The sequence below is a fragment of the Vombatus ursinus genome, unplaced genomic scaffold (assembly GCF_900497805.2).
Source record: "Vombatus ursinus unplaced genomic scaffold, bare-nosed wombat genome assembly UNPS02014778.1, whole genome shotgun sequence".
Taxonomy (NCBI): Eukaryota; Metazoa; Chordata; class Mammalia; order Diprotodontia; family Vombatidae; genus Vombatus; species Vombatus ursinus.
This window is the reverse complement of record NW_020954556.1, coordinates 4,952,571-4,970,512: the sequence shown is the minus strand read 5'-3', so window position 1 is coordinate 4,970,512 and position 17,942 is coordinate 4,952,571. Positions and strand designations below refer to the sequence as shown.

At 37.9% G+C, this 17,942-nt stretch overlaps 1 protein-coding gene across 2 annotated transcripts in view; it reads left to right on the top strand.

Annotated features, from left to right (window-relative positions):
• The window catches only part of HOOK3 (hook microtubule tethering protein 3), a 109,848-nt gene that overhangs the window by 8,285 nt on the left and 83,621 nt on the right, over positions 1–17,942 (top strand). For both annotated transcript variants that reach the window (XM_027865469.1, XM_027865468.1), the window contains exon 2: positions 2,858–2,943. In XM_027865469.1, coding sequence (XP_027721270.1) covers positions 2,858–2,943 — 86 coding nt within the window. The remainder of the gene's footprint in view (positions 1–2,857; positions 2,944–17,942) is intronic.

The window sequence follows — 17,942 nt, the reverse complement described above, 5'->3', positions numbered from 1 at the left end:
CACATTTACCCTATGTGAGGTCAGGAGCCCTATTTTACTTGTAGTTGGAGAAGACTGAGCTTGGAATTAGACTTCTGTTCAGATGTTGCCTTGGACACTAGCCGTGTGCAGAACCACTTTGGTGAATCTCAGTTTCCTCATCTGTAAAGTAGAAATAATAGTACGTGTAGCACCTAACTTATAAATTATTTAGTCAAACCCCCTTATTTTGCAGGAAAGGTAAATGAAGCCCAGAAAGTTGAAATGATATGGCCAGAGTTATACAGCTAGTGGTGACAGAACCAGGGCTGCAGCTGGTAGCTTCTCTATGCTCTCAGCTTTATTGCAGGCTCCATCCCAAAGCCACTATTACTTATAAGTGCCTCTAAATTATTATGACAGGAGAAATTCCAGCTGCTGCTCAGAATCTTCACCAGCAAATTACCTAGATCCTCCTCTCAGAACTAATACTTTAAGGTCCCTTCTGTCTGTAAACTATTTTTTCCTACTTTGATAGCAGGGTCCCAGGTCTCCCTGCCGTAGCTGATGGAGAGGTAGGAGAAAGGCATATTAGTGTTAGTTCTGCCTTGCATTTTTTCCCAAAAATTGTTATCATGAAATTTACAATCAACATATAAAGAATACAAAAAGAAGATTGTCTATAAAACCATGACTGGTTTTTTGTGTGTGTATATGTAGTTTATTTCTAAGTATATGTTAAAATTATTTTTCAAAATTTATCTCTTTAATAAAAATCTATTTTATCTCCCTCCCAACTCCTCCCCACATTAGAAAAAAAAGAAAAATAAAACTCTCGTAACAAATACGCCATAGTCAAGCAAAGAAGTAATCACTTCTGATCAAGTGGGTAGCATGCTTCCTTATCAGTCCATTGCAGTCATGGTTGTTCCTTGCATTGATTAGTTCTGAAAGCCTTTCAGAGTTGTTTTCAGAGTTACTATGTCGTTGTTATTCCATAAATTATTTTTGAACTTCTCACTTCACTCGGATTTCATGTAAGATTCATACAAGTCTCTTAAAGTTTCTCTTAATCTGTAATTTTAACCTAGGTTTTTTTGTTGGTGTTTTTGTTTGTTTTGGGGGTTTTTTTTGGTTAACAAAGGAATCCTATGAAAACTTAAGTAATAGGTCTGTGATGTAGTTTTGCTTTGATGTGATTTTTCTGTGTTTTGTAGATGTATTATATGAAATTCTGGAACTTCTTTATAGCATATAAGGATCCTTTATTATGACACAATATTTCATTATATTCATATTTCAAAATTTGTTCTGCCATTCTTCCACATACTTTATTTCTAGTTCTTTGCTACAACAAATAGGGCTGCTATGAATTTTTGTACATGTAGTTCCTTTTGCTCCATCTTTCATCTCTTTGGGATGTGTGCTTAGTAGTGGTACTCTTGGGTCAAAGGATATACAGTTTAATAATTTTGGGGGTAATGTTCCAAATTGCATTTCGTAATGGCTGTATCAGTTCACGTCTCTGCCAGCAATTTTACCTGTTTTTCCACATCCTCAGTAACAATTGCTGTTTTCCTTTTTTTGTTGTCTTTGCCTTTCTGACGGGTGTGAAGTGGAACCTCACATTGTTTTAATTTGCATTCCTCTTATTATTAGTCATCTGGAGCATTTTTTAATGTGGTTCTTGATGAATTGATAACTATCTGTATCCTTTGACAATTTATCAATTGAGAAATGACTTTTGTTCATATACATTTGAATCAATTCCCTATGTGTCTTAGAAATAGTAATAATAATTATTATTATTATGTGGCACTTTAACATTTGCAGAATGCTTTGCAAATATTATCTCATTTGATTCTCACTCACATCAACCCTAGGAGGTAGTTGGCACTATTAATATCCCCATTTTACAGATAAAGAAACTGAGGCTGCTAGAGATAAAGTGACTTGCCCAAGGTCACACAGCTATGTAAATACTTGAGGATGACTATCAGTTCTTTATCAGAGAAATCTGATGGAGAGATTTTTTTTTGCCTGGTTAACTATTGCTGTTATAATTTCAACTGCATTGATTTTGTGCAACAACTTTCAATTTTATGCAGTAATTGTCCATTTAAAATTTTATTATCTCTAACCTTTATTTGGTCAAGAACTCATCTTGTATCCATATGAAAGGTATATAATTTCTCTTAGTTTATAAAATGATCTTTAAAGGTATGTCCCATGTTTATTTGGAATTTTAATTGCAGCATGTACTGTTAGATGCTTTTCTGCCAGACTGTGTTTAACAGTTTTAGTTGAATGGAGTCTGCCAGTAGTTGATACACTTGGGATTATTTAACTACTATATTCAGTTGCCTCTGAGTCTTGAGTACCTAATTTGTTCTACCCGTGAAATTTTTTTTTAACCAAATTTTTTTTATTACTTCTTTGTAATATAGCTTGAGATCTGGACTACTATGCCCTTTTACCTTTACCTTGAATTTAAAACTAATGAAATTTTGTATCCTTGTTTTTGTCATTGTTACTTAGACAAGGAATAATGTGTGTGCCTGGATTGAAATCAGAGCTCTGACTGATTTCATTAACCAGCTAATATTAATAGTAGATAAAGTCTGACTCTGAAACTGACCCTTGGGGATATCACCCACTTACTTGCATTTCTAAAATAAATTTTATCTTTTATAGTGCTAATTTCATGTTGTGTTTCAAGTTTAACAGAAACATTTTTGGTTAGTTATTATTGTTGACATGACCTAAAATTAGGTCTTTAGCTATAAAGCATGTAGTATGTACCTTGAAAGCTAATTTTAATTTTAGCCTGAAGAATTACTTGAACCAGTATTATTGCTTGAATGGTAAACAATACAATTATTTCTTTTCTCATATGCAGATCCAGACATTTAATGTGGAAGCACCATGCCAGACTGTGGAAGATTTAACGAATGGGGTTGTGATGGCCCAGGTGCTTCAAAAGATGTAAGACCAAATTGTCTTTGTGCATGCATAGTGGAAGCTATTAAATAGACATAATTATTCTGATACTAAGTTTTTTTTTGGGGGGGAGGTGAGGCAATTGAGGTTAAGTGACTTGCCCAGGGTCACACAGCTAGTAAGTGTCAAGTGTCTTGTCTGAGGCTGGATTTGAACTCAGGTCCTCCTGACGCCAGGCCTGGTGCTCTATCCACTGCACCATCTAGCTGCCCCCAATACTAAGTTCTTAAAGACTCAAAAGGACTGACCTGATAAATTTGCCTAGAATGTAGAGTTAAATTGTAAGTAGCTATGGAGAAATTTGGTTTTACCTATGCCTAACAGAAGGTTAGAAGGTATAGCACCGAATTGCATTTCAGAAAGGCATGATTACATTAATTTAGCTACATTGTAGCTAAATTGTAGTGCATTGTAGAGAAACAGCTGTCTCTTGGTGTCTAGTAAACTGGGCAGATTAACTTAATTGTTTTGGATAGGTGAATGACTAAATTTTGGCATGGTAATGATTAAAAATGTTTATATAAGGAATTATAAATATGAGTCAATAAATGCATCTTAGCGGTAAAGACTGTAGTCTGTGCCTGTCTTTTTAAACATTTAACTTAGTAATATTTTTCTTTTTTGGTTTTAATAATAGAATTATATGAAAACTTAGGTAATAAGCCTGTGATGTATTTTTAGTTTGATGTGCTGTGTTTGTGTTGTATTAAATTCTGAGGTCTTCTGTTTCTTAAATTCATGAATAGTTTTGACTTATAAGCCCTTATACATAATTGGTAACACCAGAAAGAAGTGTCTGGGTGTGTTAAATTCTGTTGTAAAATAAGGTCCTATGTTAAGAGTAGTTTAATAACCTTGGCTATAATTTATGGGATTGTTTGGATTTGATTTCCCTTTTAAAGGCCTTTTACTTAAGCTTCAAAGGATAACGCCTTCACTCCTCCCAGGTAGCCATTTATTCACAAGATCTTGTGTTTTCTGTCTCCACAGCATCTCCCATGTACTTCTCGTTTACACTCACATCGTCACCACCTTAGGTCAGCCTCTAGTCACCGCTTGCCTGAACAATTGCACTAGCCTCCTAAATAGTCTCTATGCCTCAAGTTTATGTCCACTCCAATTCATTCTCTACACAGCTCAGCATTGATTTTTCTAAAACACAGGTCTGACCTTGTCACCCCTCTACTTAGTAAACTCCAGATGGCTTCCTATTACCTCTAGGATCAAACGCAAATTTCTTTTCTGGGTACTCAAAACCTTTCCCAATGTGGTCTCTTCCTGTGCATTATTCCCCTCTGTAAATGCTACATTTGAGCCATATTAGCCTCCTTGCTGTTCATCATAGTCAACACTTTGTGTCCCATTATTGGCCTTTGTATTGGCTATCTCCCATAAGTAGAATGCTCTCCTCACCCTTGTCTCTTGGAATCCTTGGTTTTCTTATAATTTAAGCAGTACCTTATATGTGAAACCTTTCTTGTTCTCTCCTATCCTATAGCTGCTAGTGCTCTCTTTCTTCCAAAATTATCTTGTATTCATTTTGCATATAAGGGATTGTTTGTATAGCACCTACTGTGTGCCAGATACAGTGGTAATTGCTTTTTACAAATATTTTATTTAATCCAGACAAAAGCTCTGTGAGATTGGTGCTTTTATTATCCCCATTTTACAGTTGAGGAAACTAAGTCAAACTGAGGTTATGTGTTTTACTCAGGTTCACACAGCTAGTAGTCCCAGTTCAGATTTGAATTCAGGCTTTCCTGATTTAAGACCCAGTAGTCTATTCAGTGCACTGTGTGTGTGTGTGTTTGTGTATGTACGTACGTATACATATAAATATATGCATATGAACAAATTGTAGACTTTTCGTAAAGTGCTTGTTGACTGGTTGAAACTCTTGAAACTTGATGGTTTTATTACTCGAGAATAAATTCATTTAAAAAATTAATTATGTATTTTTTGTGAACAAAAATCTATTTTATCCTCTTCCTGCACCGCCACAGCCCCATGGGGGAATAAAAGAAAAACAAAACCCTTGTAGCCAATATACATAATCAAACAAATTCTCAAATTGACCACATCCAAAATATGTGTCTCATTTTTCACTGTGCTTGTTACTTCCTGTCAGGAAGTAGATAGGATGTTCCCTTATAGATCCTGTGAAATTTTGATTGGTCATTTCATTGACCAGAGTTCTTTAAGTCTTTCAAAATTATTTATCTTTTATTTATAACTCATGAGACCTTTCTCAATATTTTAGTAGTTGGAGGGAATATATATATAGACACAGGGCACAGGGTGAGTTGGAAATGAATGGATGATATCTAAAAAATAAAATTAAGGGGTGAGAGAGGATTGTATTGGGAGAAGGAGAAAGGGATAGGTAGAATGGGGTAAATTATCTCACATAAAAGAGGCAAGAAAAAGCTTTCACAGTGGAGGGGAAGAAGGGAGAGGTGAGATGGAATGAGTGAACCTTACTCCTATCAGATTTGGCTTAAGGGGGGAATAACATATACACTCAACTGAGTATGGAAATCTGTCTTACCCTGCAGGAAAATAGGGGGAAGGGGATAAGAGAGGGGGGATGGTAGAAGGGAGGGCAGATTCTGGGAGGGGATAATGAAAAGCAAACACTTTTGAAGAGGGACAGGGTCAAAGGAGAGCATAGAATAAGGGGGGTGAGATAGGATGGAAGAAAATATGGTTAGTCTTTCACAACATGACTATTAAGGAAGTGTTTTGCATGACTCCACGTGTATAATCTGTATCGAATTGCTCACCTTCTCAATGGGGAGGGAGGAAGGGAGAGAATTTGAAACTCAACATTTTAAAAATGAATGTTAAAAGTTGTTTTTACGTGCAACTGGGAAATAAGATATACAGGCAAAGGGATGTAGAAATCTATCCTGCCCTACAGGAAAATAGAAGGGGAAGGGGATCAAGGGGGGCAGTGATAGAAGGGAAGGCAGATTGGGGGAAGGGGTATTCAGAATGCACATTGTCATGGGGTGGGGGTAGGGGAGAAATGAGGAGAAAATTTGGAACTCAAAATCTTGCAGAAGTGAATGTTGGAAACTAAAAATTAATAAAAAAAGAAAAAAATTGTTTCTCTTTATAATGTTATTGAATAAATTGTTCTTCAGGTTTTGCTCACTTCACTCTGAATCAGTTCATATAAGCTTCCCCAGGCTTCTTTAAAATTGTTCCTTTCTCATTTCTTACAGTGGATTGTTACTCCATTACATTCGTATACCATAATTTGTTCAGCCATTTCCCAATTGATAAAAACCCCTTCACTTTCTAGTTTTTTGCTATAATAACAAAGGAGGCTGCTTTAAACAAAATTTTATACACAGTGATACTTTTACTCTTTGATTGATCTCTTTCATATTTAGGAATGATATCACTGAGTCATAGGCTATTAATAATTTAGTAACTTTTGAGGCATAATTCCAGATTGCTTTCCAGAATCCTGGATCGATCCTCAACACCAACAATAATTCATTAATGTGCTTGTTTTCTCACATCCCTAACAACAATTGTCTTCCTTTTTGGGGGGGGGGGGGGCCTAGGCAGTGGGGTTAAGTGACTTGCCCAGGGTCACACAGCTAGTAAGTGTCAAGTGTCTGAGGCCCCATTTGAACTCAGGCCCTCCTGACTCCAGGGCCAGTACTCTATCCACTGTGCCACCTAGCTGCCATGAATTGTTTTCCTTTATTGTCATCTTTGCCAGACTGATTGGTATGAGGTAGAACCTGAGACAAATGAAAAGCCTGAGAGACAGACTTTGTGGGTAATTAATAATCAATTTATTAATTAGGCTAGCTAATAATAAATTAATAGTGGTTTCTCTTAGTAATCAAAGACATGAAGAGACTGAAAGCCTTAACATACTTTTAGAAAAGGAGGTGCCCCTGACAGGTGAAAATCAATCCTGATTGGTGAACAATTAATGAGAGGGTGGGCTAAAAGTCTTCAGCTCTTTCTGCTGAGATTGTATGATGAATCAAAGCCATCTCCAGCAGTCTGGACAAAGGAATCCATCTCTGCACAGACTACTGTGGTTGATTTTCTTCTTCACGAACTGCATCACCCTAAACTCTGGTGGTGGGGTACAAGGGCATGAGTTCATTGCTTTGGTCAGAAATTTACCTAGATTAGATTCTATTTACACTCTAAACAGAAGTATGGTCTTCTAGTTGGGTGGGGTCCTGCCCAAGATCTGAGGAGCATGTACCCCAAGGATTAAGGCAATCTCCTCTATCAGCCATGCCCTTCAGAGACTGGCTAACTGACTTCCAGGGGCTGATCCCTGAATGAAGAAATAAAAATCCTGGATCCTAATTAATAATGGGTTATTAATATAATAGAAAATAATTATTTCTCTCAAACCTCAGTTTTAATTTGCATTTTTCTAATTATTAAAAATGTGGAGCATTTTTATACGAATTTGTTTCAATTTGATTTCTTAAATCAACAAGGATTAAGTCCTTGCCATGAACTACCCACCAGGCTATAAAATTAGGGATATAGTGGCAAAACAAAAATTATTCTGTTCCATCAAAGACCTTATGGGGGGGCAGGTGCTAGGTGAATAACATTTACAAATACATGATAATTTATAGAGTGCACTTTCTGCCTCTATGGGGGTGGGGAGTGACGATCAAGAAAGGCCTCCTGGTGGAGGTTAAGGGAAGGCAATGGCAGAAGTGAAGTGGAAGTACTTTGTAAGTGGATGGGCAGCCTCTTCAAAGTTGCACGAGACAGGAGAGAAAATGCCCATCTGGGGCTTAGCAAGTTAGCTAGTTTGGATAGAATGTAGAATATAGGAAGAAGAATGGGATGAATTAAGTATGGGAAAGCATGTTGGAACCAAACTCTGAAGAGTTTTAAATGCCAAGCTGAGGAATAAACAGTGAGGAACCCTGAAACTTCTTCACTTGACTAATGATACAGCCAAACCTGTGCTTTAGGAAGATTATTTTGGCATCTGTTTAGAGGACAGATTGGAGAGAGAAGACACTGGAAACAGAGAGAACATTTAGAGGGCTTTCATAATAATCCAAGCAAGAAGTGACGGATGCCCTATACAAGGGTGTTGATAGTGTAAATGGAGAGAAGGGAACAGATACAAAAAACATTGTGAAGGTAGAGTGAATGAGACTTGGAAAACTGGTTATGGGGGTAGTGAGAAAAAGTAAAGAATCAAAGATGTTCAAGATTAAGAATGTGAGAGACTGGAAATATGGGGAGCTAGGTGGTTCACTGGATAAGAGCACTGAGCCTGAAGTCAGGAAGACCTGAGTTCAGATGTGACCCCAGACACTTACTAGTGTGTGACCCTGAGCAGGTTGCTGTTTGCCTCAGTTTCCTCATCTGTAAAATGAGAATAATCATAGCACCTACCTCTTAGGGTTGTTGGGAGAATCGGATAAGATAATTGTAAAGTGTTTACACTGTCTGGCATACTTAGTAAGCACTGTATAAATGTTAGCTATTATTATTACCAGAAAAATACAAGTTCGAAATGAAGGACAAGTTTTATGGGGAAGATAATGAATTCTGTTAGTGGGCGCAAATTTGAGGTGTATAAACACCTCAATCCAGAGAGAGATTCCCAGCACATAGCTGATGATTTGGGACTTGAGCTCACGAAAGAGATTAGGATCCTAAATTTGGAACTGGAAGTGATCTTACAGGGTCCTCTTGTCTAACGTTCCTTATTTTACTGATGGGGGCCTTGAAGCACAGAGAGGTCAAGTGACTTCCTCTCAATCTTATAGGCAGTAAGTGGCAGAGCCAGGATTCAAACCCAGGCCACACAGAGATAATTGAATACAATGAGAACTAAGGAGATCGCCAAGAGCATAGAGATAGAAAAAACCCAGGGAACAATTTTGGGGGATACACAAGGCTAGTGATAGGCATGGATGATGGTTGTAGGTCATGTGGTCTCTACTGACTAGGGCTTTTGTTAGCAGTCAGATTTGAGTGTGACGTTTTAAAATATGAAGTTGAAATTAAAACAACAAAAGAATAAGGACTATCACACCTGTCTGGCTCAGTTCATATTCTGTCTGGATTTTAAGTTTTTGCTGGTTACTACTGGCTGCTTGATGCATTTCCTATAGTAAATGTCTGACCTTGTTCCCCAACTCAATCAATTCCCTATTGCCTCTAGGATCAGTTATTATCTCCTCTCTTTGGCTTTTCACAACCTATCCCCAACTTTCCAGCTTTGTTATATGTGATTCCCTTCCCCACATTGTACATTACAGTGAAATTGGTTTTCTTTCTGCTCTTCACACACAACATTCCATCTTCAAGCTTTTGACCTGACTTTTCCTCATGTTCAGAGTATACTGAAATCCTCACCTCCACCCTTTAATACCCCACTTTCCTTCAAGACACATATCAAGCACTACCTTCTACATGAAGCCTTTGATGAATCCCTTCTCCCTTTTCTTCCAGCTCCTAGTGTTCTCCCTTTCAAAATTGACCTGGATTTATTTTGTTTATATCCTGGATATACATATATACATGCACATAGACGTGTGTGTGTATTTTTTAAAATTCTGAATGTGTGTATATATATGTATATATATACATATTTTATGTATATTGGTATATATATGTATATATATACATATTTTATGTATATTGGTATATATATGTATATATTGAGGGCTCAGAATTCACGCTACGCCGTTGTAATGTGTCACTCAACTTGTTTTTGAGGTGATTTTTACTGTGAGACTTATTAGCATTATTTTTGAAATGCACTGAAGTATTTTGAGAGAAACACTGATATATAGACCATACGATGGGTATCCTTTCTGAGACACTGCTTAACTTTTTCATGCCTATAACCTTAAGGGAAGTAGTGGTGTTTCCCGAGTCTTCCTGTGATTTGGTTGCTATGATTTTAATGACTACTCAGCTTGCTTCACTTATGTTGACTTAATGCTTTTTAGATCCTGTGAGTTCTGGTTGGAACTGCTCAAAACTGAAAACCAAGCATTCTCCCAAACAGAAGTTTGGGGGATAAGTTTTAAGGTCCTTCTAGGAACTAGGCTCCCTCTTCTCTTCCTTCCTTCTTCCCTCCTTTCTCTTTCTCTCTTTCCCCCACTCCCTCTTTTTCTTTCTCAAAGACATTGCAATAGTAATATTGAGTGTTTAGAAGCTTGACATAAGAATAGGGACACCAAACTAGTTATAGATTGAGTTTCCTTGAAGTATAGCCAGTTAATTTAATCTGCTTGTCTTGTTTTAAGTATAGGGCATGTAGTAATAATTACATATCACATAAAGATCTACATATATGTTTAGAGGCTTTTTAAAGGTTACACTTCTCCAGTTAATGACAGACTCTAATGTGATCGCCCTCTCTGGCTGAATTATGTGGGGTTATTAGCTTTTCTGCTTACATTTGAACCTCAACTCTTGACATTATTACCCAGAATATTCTAGCAGGCACACATTCAGTAGGGTTCTCATCCCTTTCCCATTTCTTCTCCCTTTCCCATACCCCCAGCCTATCTTCTGGCCCAGATTCTAGGGCCCAGCAAGGGGAGGCATTATGAGAAACTCTTCTTCCCTTCTTCCCTCCTCCCCCAGCCTTTTCTTGCTCTCGTGGCTAAATGTTACTCTCTCTCTCTCTCCCCCCCCCCCATATAGAAGGGGATCCAGAGTGCCTCCCTCCTTCCAAATGGTGGTGGGCTCGATTCCCATTCTCCAGTCCTCTACAGAATGGCATGGCCACTCAAACCATTTGGTTGAACAGTCATCAACTATGATGCCTTTGGTAAGATAGAGGACCACCAGCCCTTATTATCCATCCTACCACTGTGCCCTTAGAAGCCTCAGACGTTGCCATTTCACCTGCCAATATACCCTGAGAACCTCCTGAGCCTTGCTGACAGCCTTCCTTTGCACTTAGGACTACTAGACCCTTCCAGCTGTCCTGCAGCTAAATCATCTTCTACGTGTTGGCTCCCTGAATTAGAATTCTAGGGAGTTTGTTATGAAACATTGGCTAGTGTTGCAGAAAGACTGTTTCATTTGATCATATGTGAATTTGCCAGCTTGAGTAAAAGTTAGAATGGTTTGTGTTTCATCTTACCAAGGTCTCCATGTGCTTGAGCATAGAATAAAGCATCTGATTTGCCTTCATGACCAAAATGAGTTGACCTTTCATAGAGCAGTGAAGAATAATTGTATTACTCTAAGGGTAAAGAGTACTGGCCAAGTTTGGCATTTTACTGGGGAAAACAGAATTTCATGCTTTAAAAAAAAATCATCCTTTAATACTTTAGATCCCAGAGTTGGACTAGTATACATGAGCAGTTTCTGTTTAGAATATTTTACTATAAATAAGGGTTATTTTTTTTTCCTCTTATTCGTTTAGTGCTTCCATTTTTCTGCTTTTAAAGTTTCTGGATACTATTTATTTGTTGACCTTCTCCAGGCAAGTGTGCCTGTATTTTAAAAGAATAAATAGCATTATTTTTGGCCAAAAAGCCTTTCACTTTATATATTTTATGCAAATTACTGTTTAACAGGATAAGATATTCAGGTACAGAACTGAATGAAAGGTTGTTGAGTTGTATGGAGTAGTCATCTATAATGTAATAACTCCACCTAACATAACTGTTTAAGGTATGGGAAAAATGGCAAAGCTGTGTGGTCTTGGACCCAGGATTGCCCTCATGGGTCACAAATTAGCCTTAAATATAAGCCCTCTCTCTGTTTGCGGGTAGACAGTGCCATGTGGCTTTCATTGCATTAATCTGATTATTAAAGCAGTCACAAATTTATTTCAGTAATTTGAAGTAAATGGTTGCTGTTTAGACATCTGTTGTGTGCATGTTGGAAATAGAAAAGATCACTAAAGAAACCCCCTATACCTAAAACCAAACCCAAGCTGTTTCTTGTTTGGTAATATCCAAGCCTGTGACTTAAACAGAAATTAGATAATTTTAGTATTAATGTGGTTTAAACTTTGCAAGAATACTTAGGATTTGTTTTCTTTACATTTTTGCAAGATCATTTATAAGCTTTGTATGACCCTAAACTTTTTATAGACATTAAACTTCTTTTATAGGTAGTCATACTTCCAAGGGAATAATAAAACTTATACCCGTTGTTGGCCTAATTAAAAAAAAAAAAGAATTTGAGTTCCTTGAGAGCAAGGACTGCCTTTTCTATCTATTTCTCCATTATTTAACATGAGGCATGGCATACAGTAAATACTTAATAAAATCCCTTTTTTTTTTTAATCATGCATTCATTTATGTACAGCTTACAGGATATTTAGCCATGATGATATTGACTATAGACCATCATTATCCAAGGATAACTCATTTGGATTTTTGTTCTTCTTTATTTGAAATATTTTCGTTAACTCATTTGCCAAAGCAATCTCATCCTATTTGCATGCCTTGAACTATAGCCATTGGCTCCAGGCCTTTTGAGCTAGTTTCATAGTTCATGAGTTTTGTATCTGTTAAATAACCTTTTTATGCAAAGGGCAATAGTTTGCCCCAGTGTTGCTCCTTTTGCTCTTGATATGTGAAATTCGGAAAGACAGACTAGAAAAGTCAGATACTAATACTTTAAAAAAGTATTCACGACAGGTATTATCCTTGATTTTGATTGAATTTTGTTGTAGGTGCTTAAAAACACAGTGTATTTTACTTTATCCCCTACCCACAAAAAAATTGCTTCCTTCTTTTTAATCAAGGTTAGATTAGAAGTTAATATCCTTTCCAGCCTTTAATGTAATAAATTTCATTGGGGGTCAAAAGGTATCTCAGGCACAATGTAGATAGATAGATAGATAGATAGGAAGGATGAAAAAGTAGGGCAAGAAGACAACCAGAAGAAAAGAAAAAAGGAGACAAGAGGAAGAAAGAGAAAAGAAAGGCAGGGAATAGGCATGGAAGGCTGCTATCAGCATTTTCTTCTTGATTATATTGTCTCCTTCAGGGGCAGCTAGGTGGCGCAGTGGATAGAGCACCGGCCCTGAAGTCAGGAGGACCTGTGTTCAAATCCAGCCTCAGACCAAACACTTGACATGTACTAGCTGTGTGACCTTGGGCAAGTCACTTAACCCCGATTGCCTCACTAAAAAAAAAAATTAAATTAAAAAAAAATATTGTCTCCTTCAGTTTTGTTCTTCCTTATGTATCTATGCCTGTGGGTTTAATCTTTGCTCATCTCTTTGTGAGGCAGCTTAGTCAGTAAAGCACTTAGGGTACAAAGAAAGGCAAAACCAGTCCCTGATCCCAAGGATCATTCACAGACTAATGAGGGAACAACATGCATATACCAGATGTATTGGACATTAAAACTGAGAAGGATTGGCCAAGGCTGCCTAAAGAAGGTGAGATTTTAGCTGGGACTTGAGGGAAGCCAGGGAAGCCAGGAGTCAGAGATGAAGAAAGGGAGCATTCTGTTAATGGGGAACAGCCAGGGAAAATGCACAGAGTTGGGAGATGTAATGTTTTATCTGAGGAACATCAAGGAGGCCAGTGTGACTGGGTCAAAGAGTAAGAAAACTGGAAAGGTGGAAGGCCAGTCTGTGGAGGGTTTTAAAAGCCAAACATAGGATTTTATATTTGATCTTGGAGGTGATAGGGACCCTCTGGAGTTTAGGGGAGGCACCCCCGCTGACGTGGTAAGATCTGTGCTTTAGATGATCACTTTGACAGCTGAGTAAGAGGATGGACATGAGTGGGAAGAGACTTGTGGCAGGAAGACTAACCAGCAGGGTATTGGAATAGTCCAGGCCCAAGGTAATAAGAGCCTGCACTAGGGTTCTAGCAGTGTAAGAGAATGGGGCTCTTTTGAAAGCTGTCATGAAGGTAAAATTGCCAAGCCTTAGCAACAGATTGAATATATGAGGAAGTGAGAGAGTGACGAGGTGAGGATAACCCCTAAATTTTGAGTCTGGGGGGCTAGTAGGATAGTGGTGCTGTGGGCAGTATAGTGGAAAGAACGCTTATCATGGAATCAGAAAATCAATCTCAGTTCAGATCTGACCTCTAATGCTTAAAATGTGGTTTTGGATAAGTCACTTAACTTTTCTGAGATTCTGTTTCTGTAAAATGGGAGAAAATACTTGAAGCAGCTTGGCATAGTGAATAAAGAGCAGATGTCTTAGCCAAAAGACCTGGGTTCAGGCCCTTCCTTAGACATCTTTCCCTACTGTCTTCTCTTTCATTCTGGTCTTGGATTGACCAACATGCTTCTAAGACCAACGCTTCTACATACACCTTTGATCCCATTTATAAATGCTTATTTTCTTCCCCCTATTCTTTCCTGTCTTCTCCAGCAAATTGCCTGTACTATCCATACCACTGTCACTCTTATCTTCCATTTCTCCATATCTATTTACTTCTTCCCTGCAATCTACAAACATGCTCAAATCTCCTTCATCCTTTAAAAAAAAAACAAAAACAAACCATTACATCCTATTTTGCCTGGCAGCTGTCATTTTCTATTTCTCTTCTCCTTTGTGACTAAACTCCTTGAGAAAATTGACTACACTCATTATCTCTGCTTCCTGTCTTCTAAATTCTTTGGCATCTGGCTTCTGACCTCATCATTTAACTGAAACTGCCCTATTCAAAGTTACCAGTGATCTCTTAATTACCAAGTTTAATGACCTCTTCTCAATCCCCATCCTTCTCAACCTCTTTTCAAGCATTTGACATAGCTGATCACCTTCCCTGAGCTACTGTCTCCTTTCTAGTTCATGAGATTTCTCAGCTCTTGGTTCTCCTGTCTGCCGCAAAACTCCTCCAGGCTCTCTTTTGCTGATTTTTCATCCATGTCACAGCCACTGATCATGGGCATTACATGCTCTGTTCTGGGCTCTCTTCACTTTCTTTCTCTCTCTCTCTCTCTCTCTCTTTTTTTTTTTGTTGTATTGTCTCACTTGGTGAATTTGTTAGCTCTCGTGGGTTCAATTATCATCTCTCTGCAGATGATTACCATATCTACAAATCTAGACCTACCTAGTCTCAGCTGAGCTACAGTCATGCATCTCCAAATGTCCATTAGACATCTCATCCATTGGATGCTGAGTAGGCTTTTTGTTGTTGTTGAGTCATTTCAGTCGTGTCCAACTTTCCATGACCCCATTTGGGGTTTTCTTGGCAGAGATACTGGAGTTGTTTGCCATTTCCTTCTCCAACTGCTTTTAAGATGAGGAACTGAGACAAACAGGATTAAGTGACTTTGCCAGAGTCACACAGCTATTAAGTGTCTGAGGCCAGATTTGAACTCAACTCTTCTTGACACCAGACCCAGCACTCTACGCGCTGTGCCACCAACTGCCCCTTGACTAGGTGTAGGCATCTCAAGTTCAGTATGTCCAAAGTAGAACTCATTATCTTCTCCCCCAAAGCCCTCCCCACTTCTGAATTCCCCTATTATTGTGGAGGCCTCTACCATTCTGCCAATCACTCACACTCTCAGCCTTATCCTCTACTCCTCACTCACATTCAGTGCTTAGTATAATGCCTGGCACATAGGAGGTATTTAATAAATGCCTTTAACCAACCAACTTTCACCTCATATACTCAGTGTTGCCAAATCTCATCTCTATTTTCACATAATCTTTTATATACATCACCTTCTCTCCACTCACACAGCCGCCACCCTGGTATAGGCATCCATCACTTCACACCTGGACTGTTGAAATAACCTCCTGGTTGATCTTCCTGTCTCAAGTCCCTTCCCACTCAGCTGCCCAAATGTTTTTCCTAAATCATAGGTTTAGAGCACTATAGTAGATAGTAGCTGATTTTCAAATAATGTTTTAAGGTCACAAAGTTCTTTACATGAGAGTTCTCATTTTAATAATAATAGCTAGTATTTAGTTCTTTAAGGTTTGCAAAGAGCTTTACAAATATCTCATTTTATCCTTACAACAACCCTGGGCAGTAGATGTTATTATTATTCCCATGTACAGGTGAAGACATTGAAGACAAAAGAGGTAAAGTAATGTTTCCAGAGTACACAGCTAATATCTGAGGCCCTATAGGAACTCAGAGTTTACTGACTCCAAGTCCTGGGTTCCATTCATTGTGCTACCTAACTGCCTATTTTAGTCTCATAACAACCCAAAGAAGTAGGCAAGATAGGTATTATCCTCCTTTTACACTTGAGTAATTTGAGGCTTACCTTGGAGAGAGGTTTAAATGATCTCTCTGGCAAGGGACACAGCTGGCAGGTGGGCAGATTCTAACCTCTAACCCAAGTTTTTCCCAAATCCAGTTGTCCCTGTACACAAAAGAATTATGATCTTGAGCTCTAGCTTTAGCATATCAGTGTGATATAATCAAGAGTATATATGACTCCCTGAAAATCATGGGTGTTATTTTTAAAAATAATAAAAATTTGATTGAATGGATACCTCATGTCTAGAGTATGGAAATAGTACCTACCTTTCTATTCTATTTGTTGTCATCTTAAATAAATTAGGAATTAACTGCAAGGTGATCTAAAATAACCATCAGAAATTCAGATGATATATGTAAAATGCTTTGCAAATATTAATGCACTACATTAATGCTAGGATTTTAAGTGAAGTGTTCTAAAATTTTTGCATCTTTAATTTATAATTATATTGTTATTTAAACAGTACAGTAGCTTTAAAAGTACTTTCAAATAAGTATGTTTAACAGTTCCTTCTAGGCAGGAAGCTATTTTACGTAAGTATCAGAGGATGTGTGTTGCCCAAGGTTGAAAAGCTAGTTGATATCTAAGGCAGGGCTTCAGCAAACATGTCCTAATTTTGTCCAGTGTCCTAACAGACACTTTCTTTTGTTTTTTTTTTTAATTAATTAATTTATTTTTCGTTTTTAACATTCACTTCCACAAGATTTTGAGTTCCAAATTTTCTCCCCATCTTGACCCTTCCCCCACCCCAAGATAGCATGCATTCTGAATACCCCTTCCCCTAATCTGCCCTCCCTTCTGTCTCTCCCCCCCCTTCTCTTATCTCCTTCCCCTTCAATTTTCCTGTCAGGCAGGATAGATTTCTATACTCCATTTCCTGTATATCTTATTTCCCAGTTGCGTGTGAAAACAATTTTTTTTTTTGACTTTTGTTTTTAAAATTTTGGGTTCCAAGTTTTCTGCCTTCCTCCCTCCCCACCCACCTTCATTGAGAAGGCAAGCAACTTGATACAGGTTATACATGTGTAGTCATGCAAAACACACTTCCATAGTAGTCATGTTGTGAAAAACTAACTATATTTCCCTTCATCCTATCCTGCTTCCCATTTATTCTATTCTCTGTTTTGACACTGTCCCTCCTTAGTAGTGTTTGCTTCTGATTACCCCCTCCCCCAGTCTGACCTCCTCTCTGTCATCCTCCTGCTCTCTTGTCCCCTTCCCCCCATATTTTCTGTAGGGTAAGATAGATTTCCATACCCAATTAAGCCAAATCCGATGAGAATAAGATTCACTCATTCCCTCTCACCTTCCCCCCATTTCCCCTCCATGTAAAAGCCTTTTCTTGTCTGTTTTATGTGAGATAATTTACCCCATTCTACTCCCTTTCTCCTTCTCCCAGTATAATCCTCTCTCACCCCTTAATTTTATTCTCCAGATATTACCCCTTCATCTTCAACTCATGCCGTGCCCTCTATTTATCTGTATATCTATATATACATATGTGTGTATATATATATGTATATATATATACACATACATATACATACATATAATTTTTTCCCTCCAACTACTCTAATACTGATAAAGGACTCATGAGTTACAAATACCATCTTTCCATGCAGAATATAAACAGTTCAACCTTAATAAGTCTCTTATGATTTCTCTTTCCTGTTTACCTCTTCATGTTTCTCTTAAGTCTTGTATCTGAAAGTCAAATTTTCTGTTCAGCTCTGGTCTTTTCATCAGGAATGCTTGAAAGTCCTCTATCTCACTGAATGTCCATTTTTTCCCCT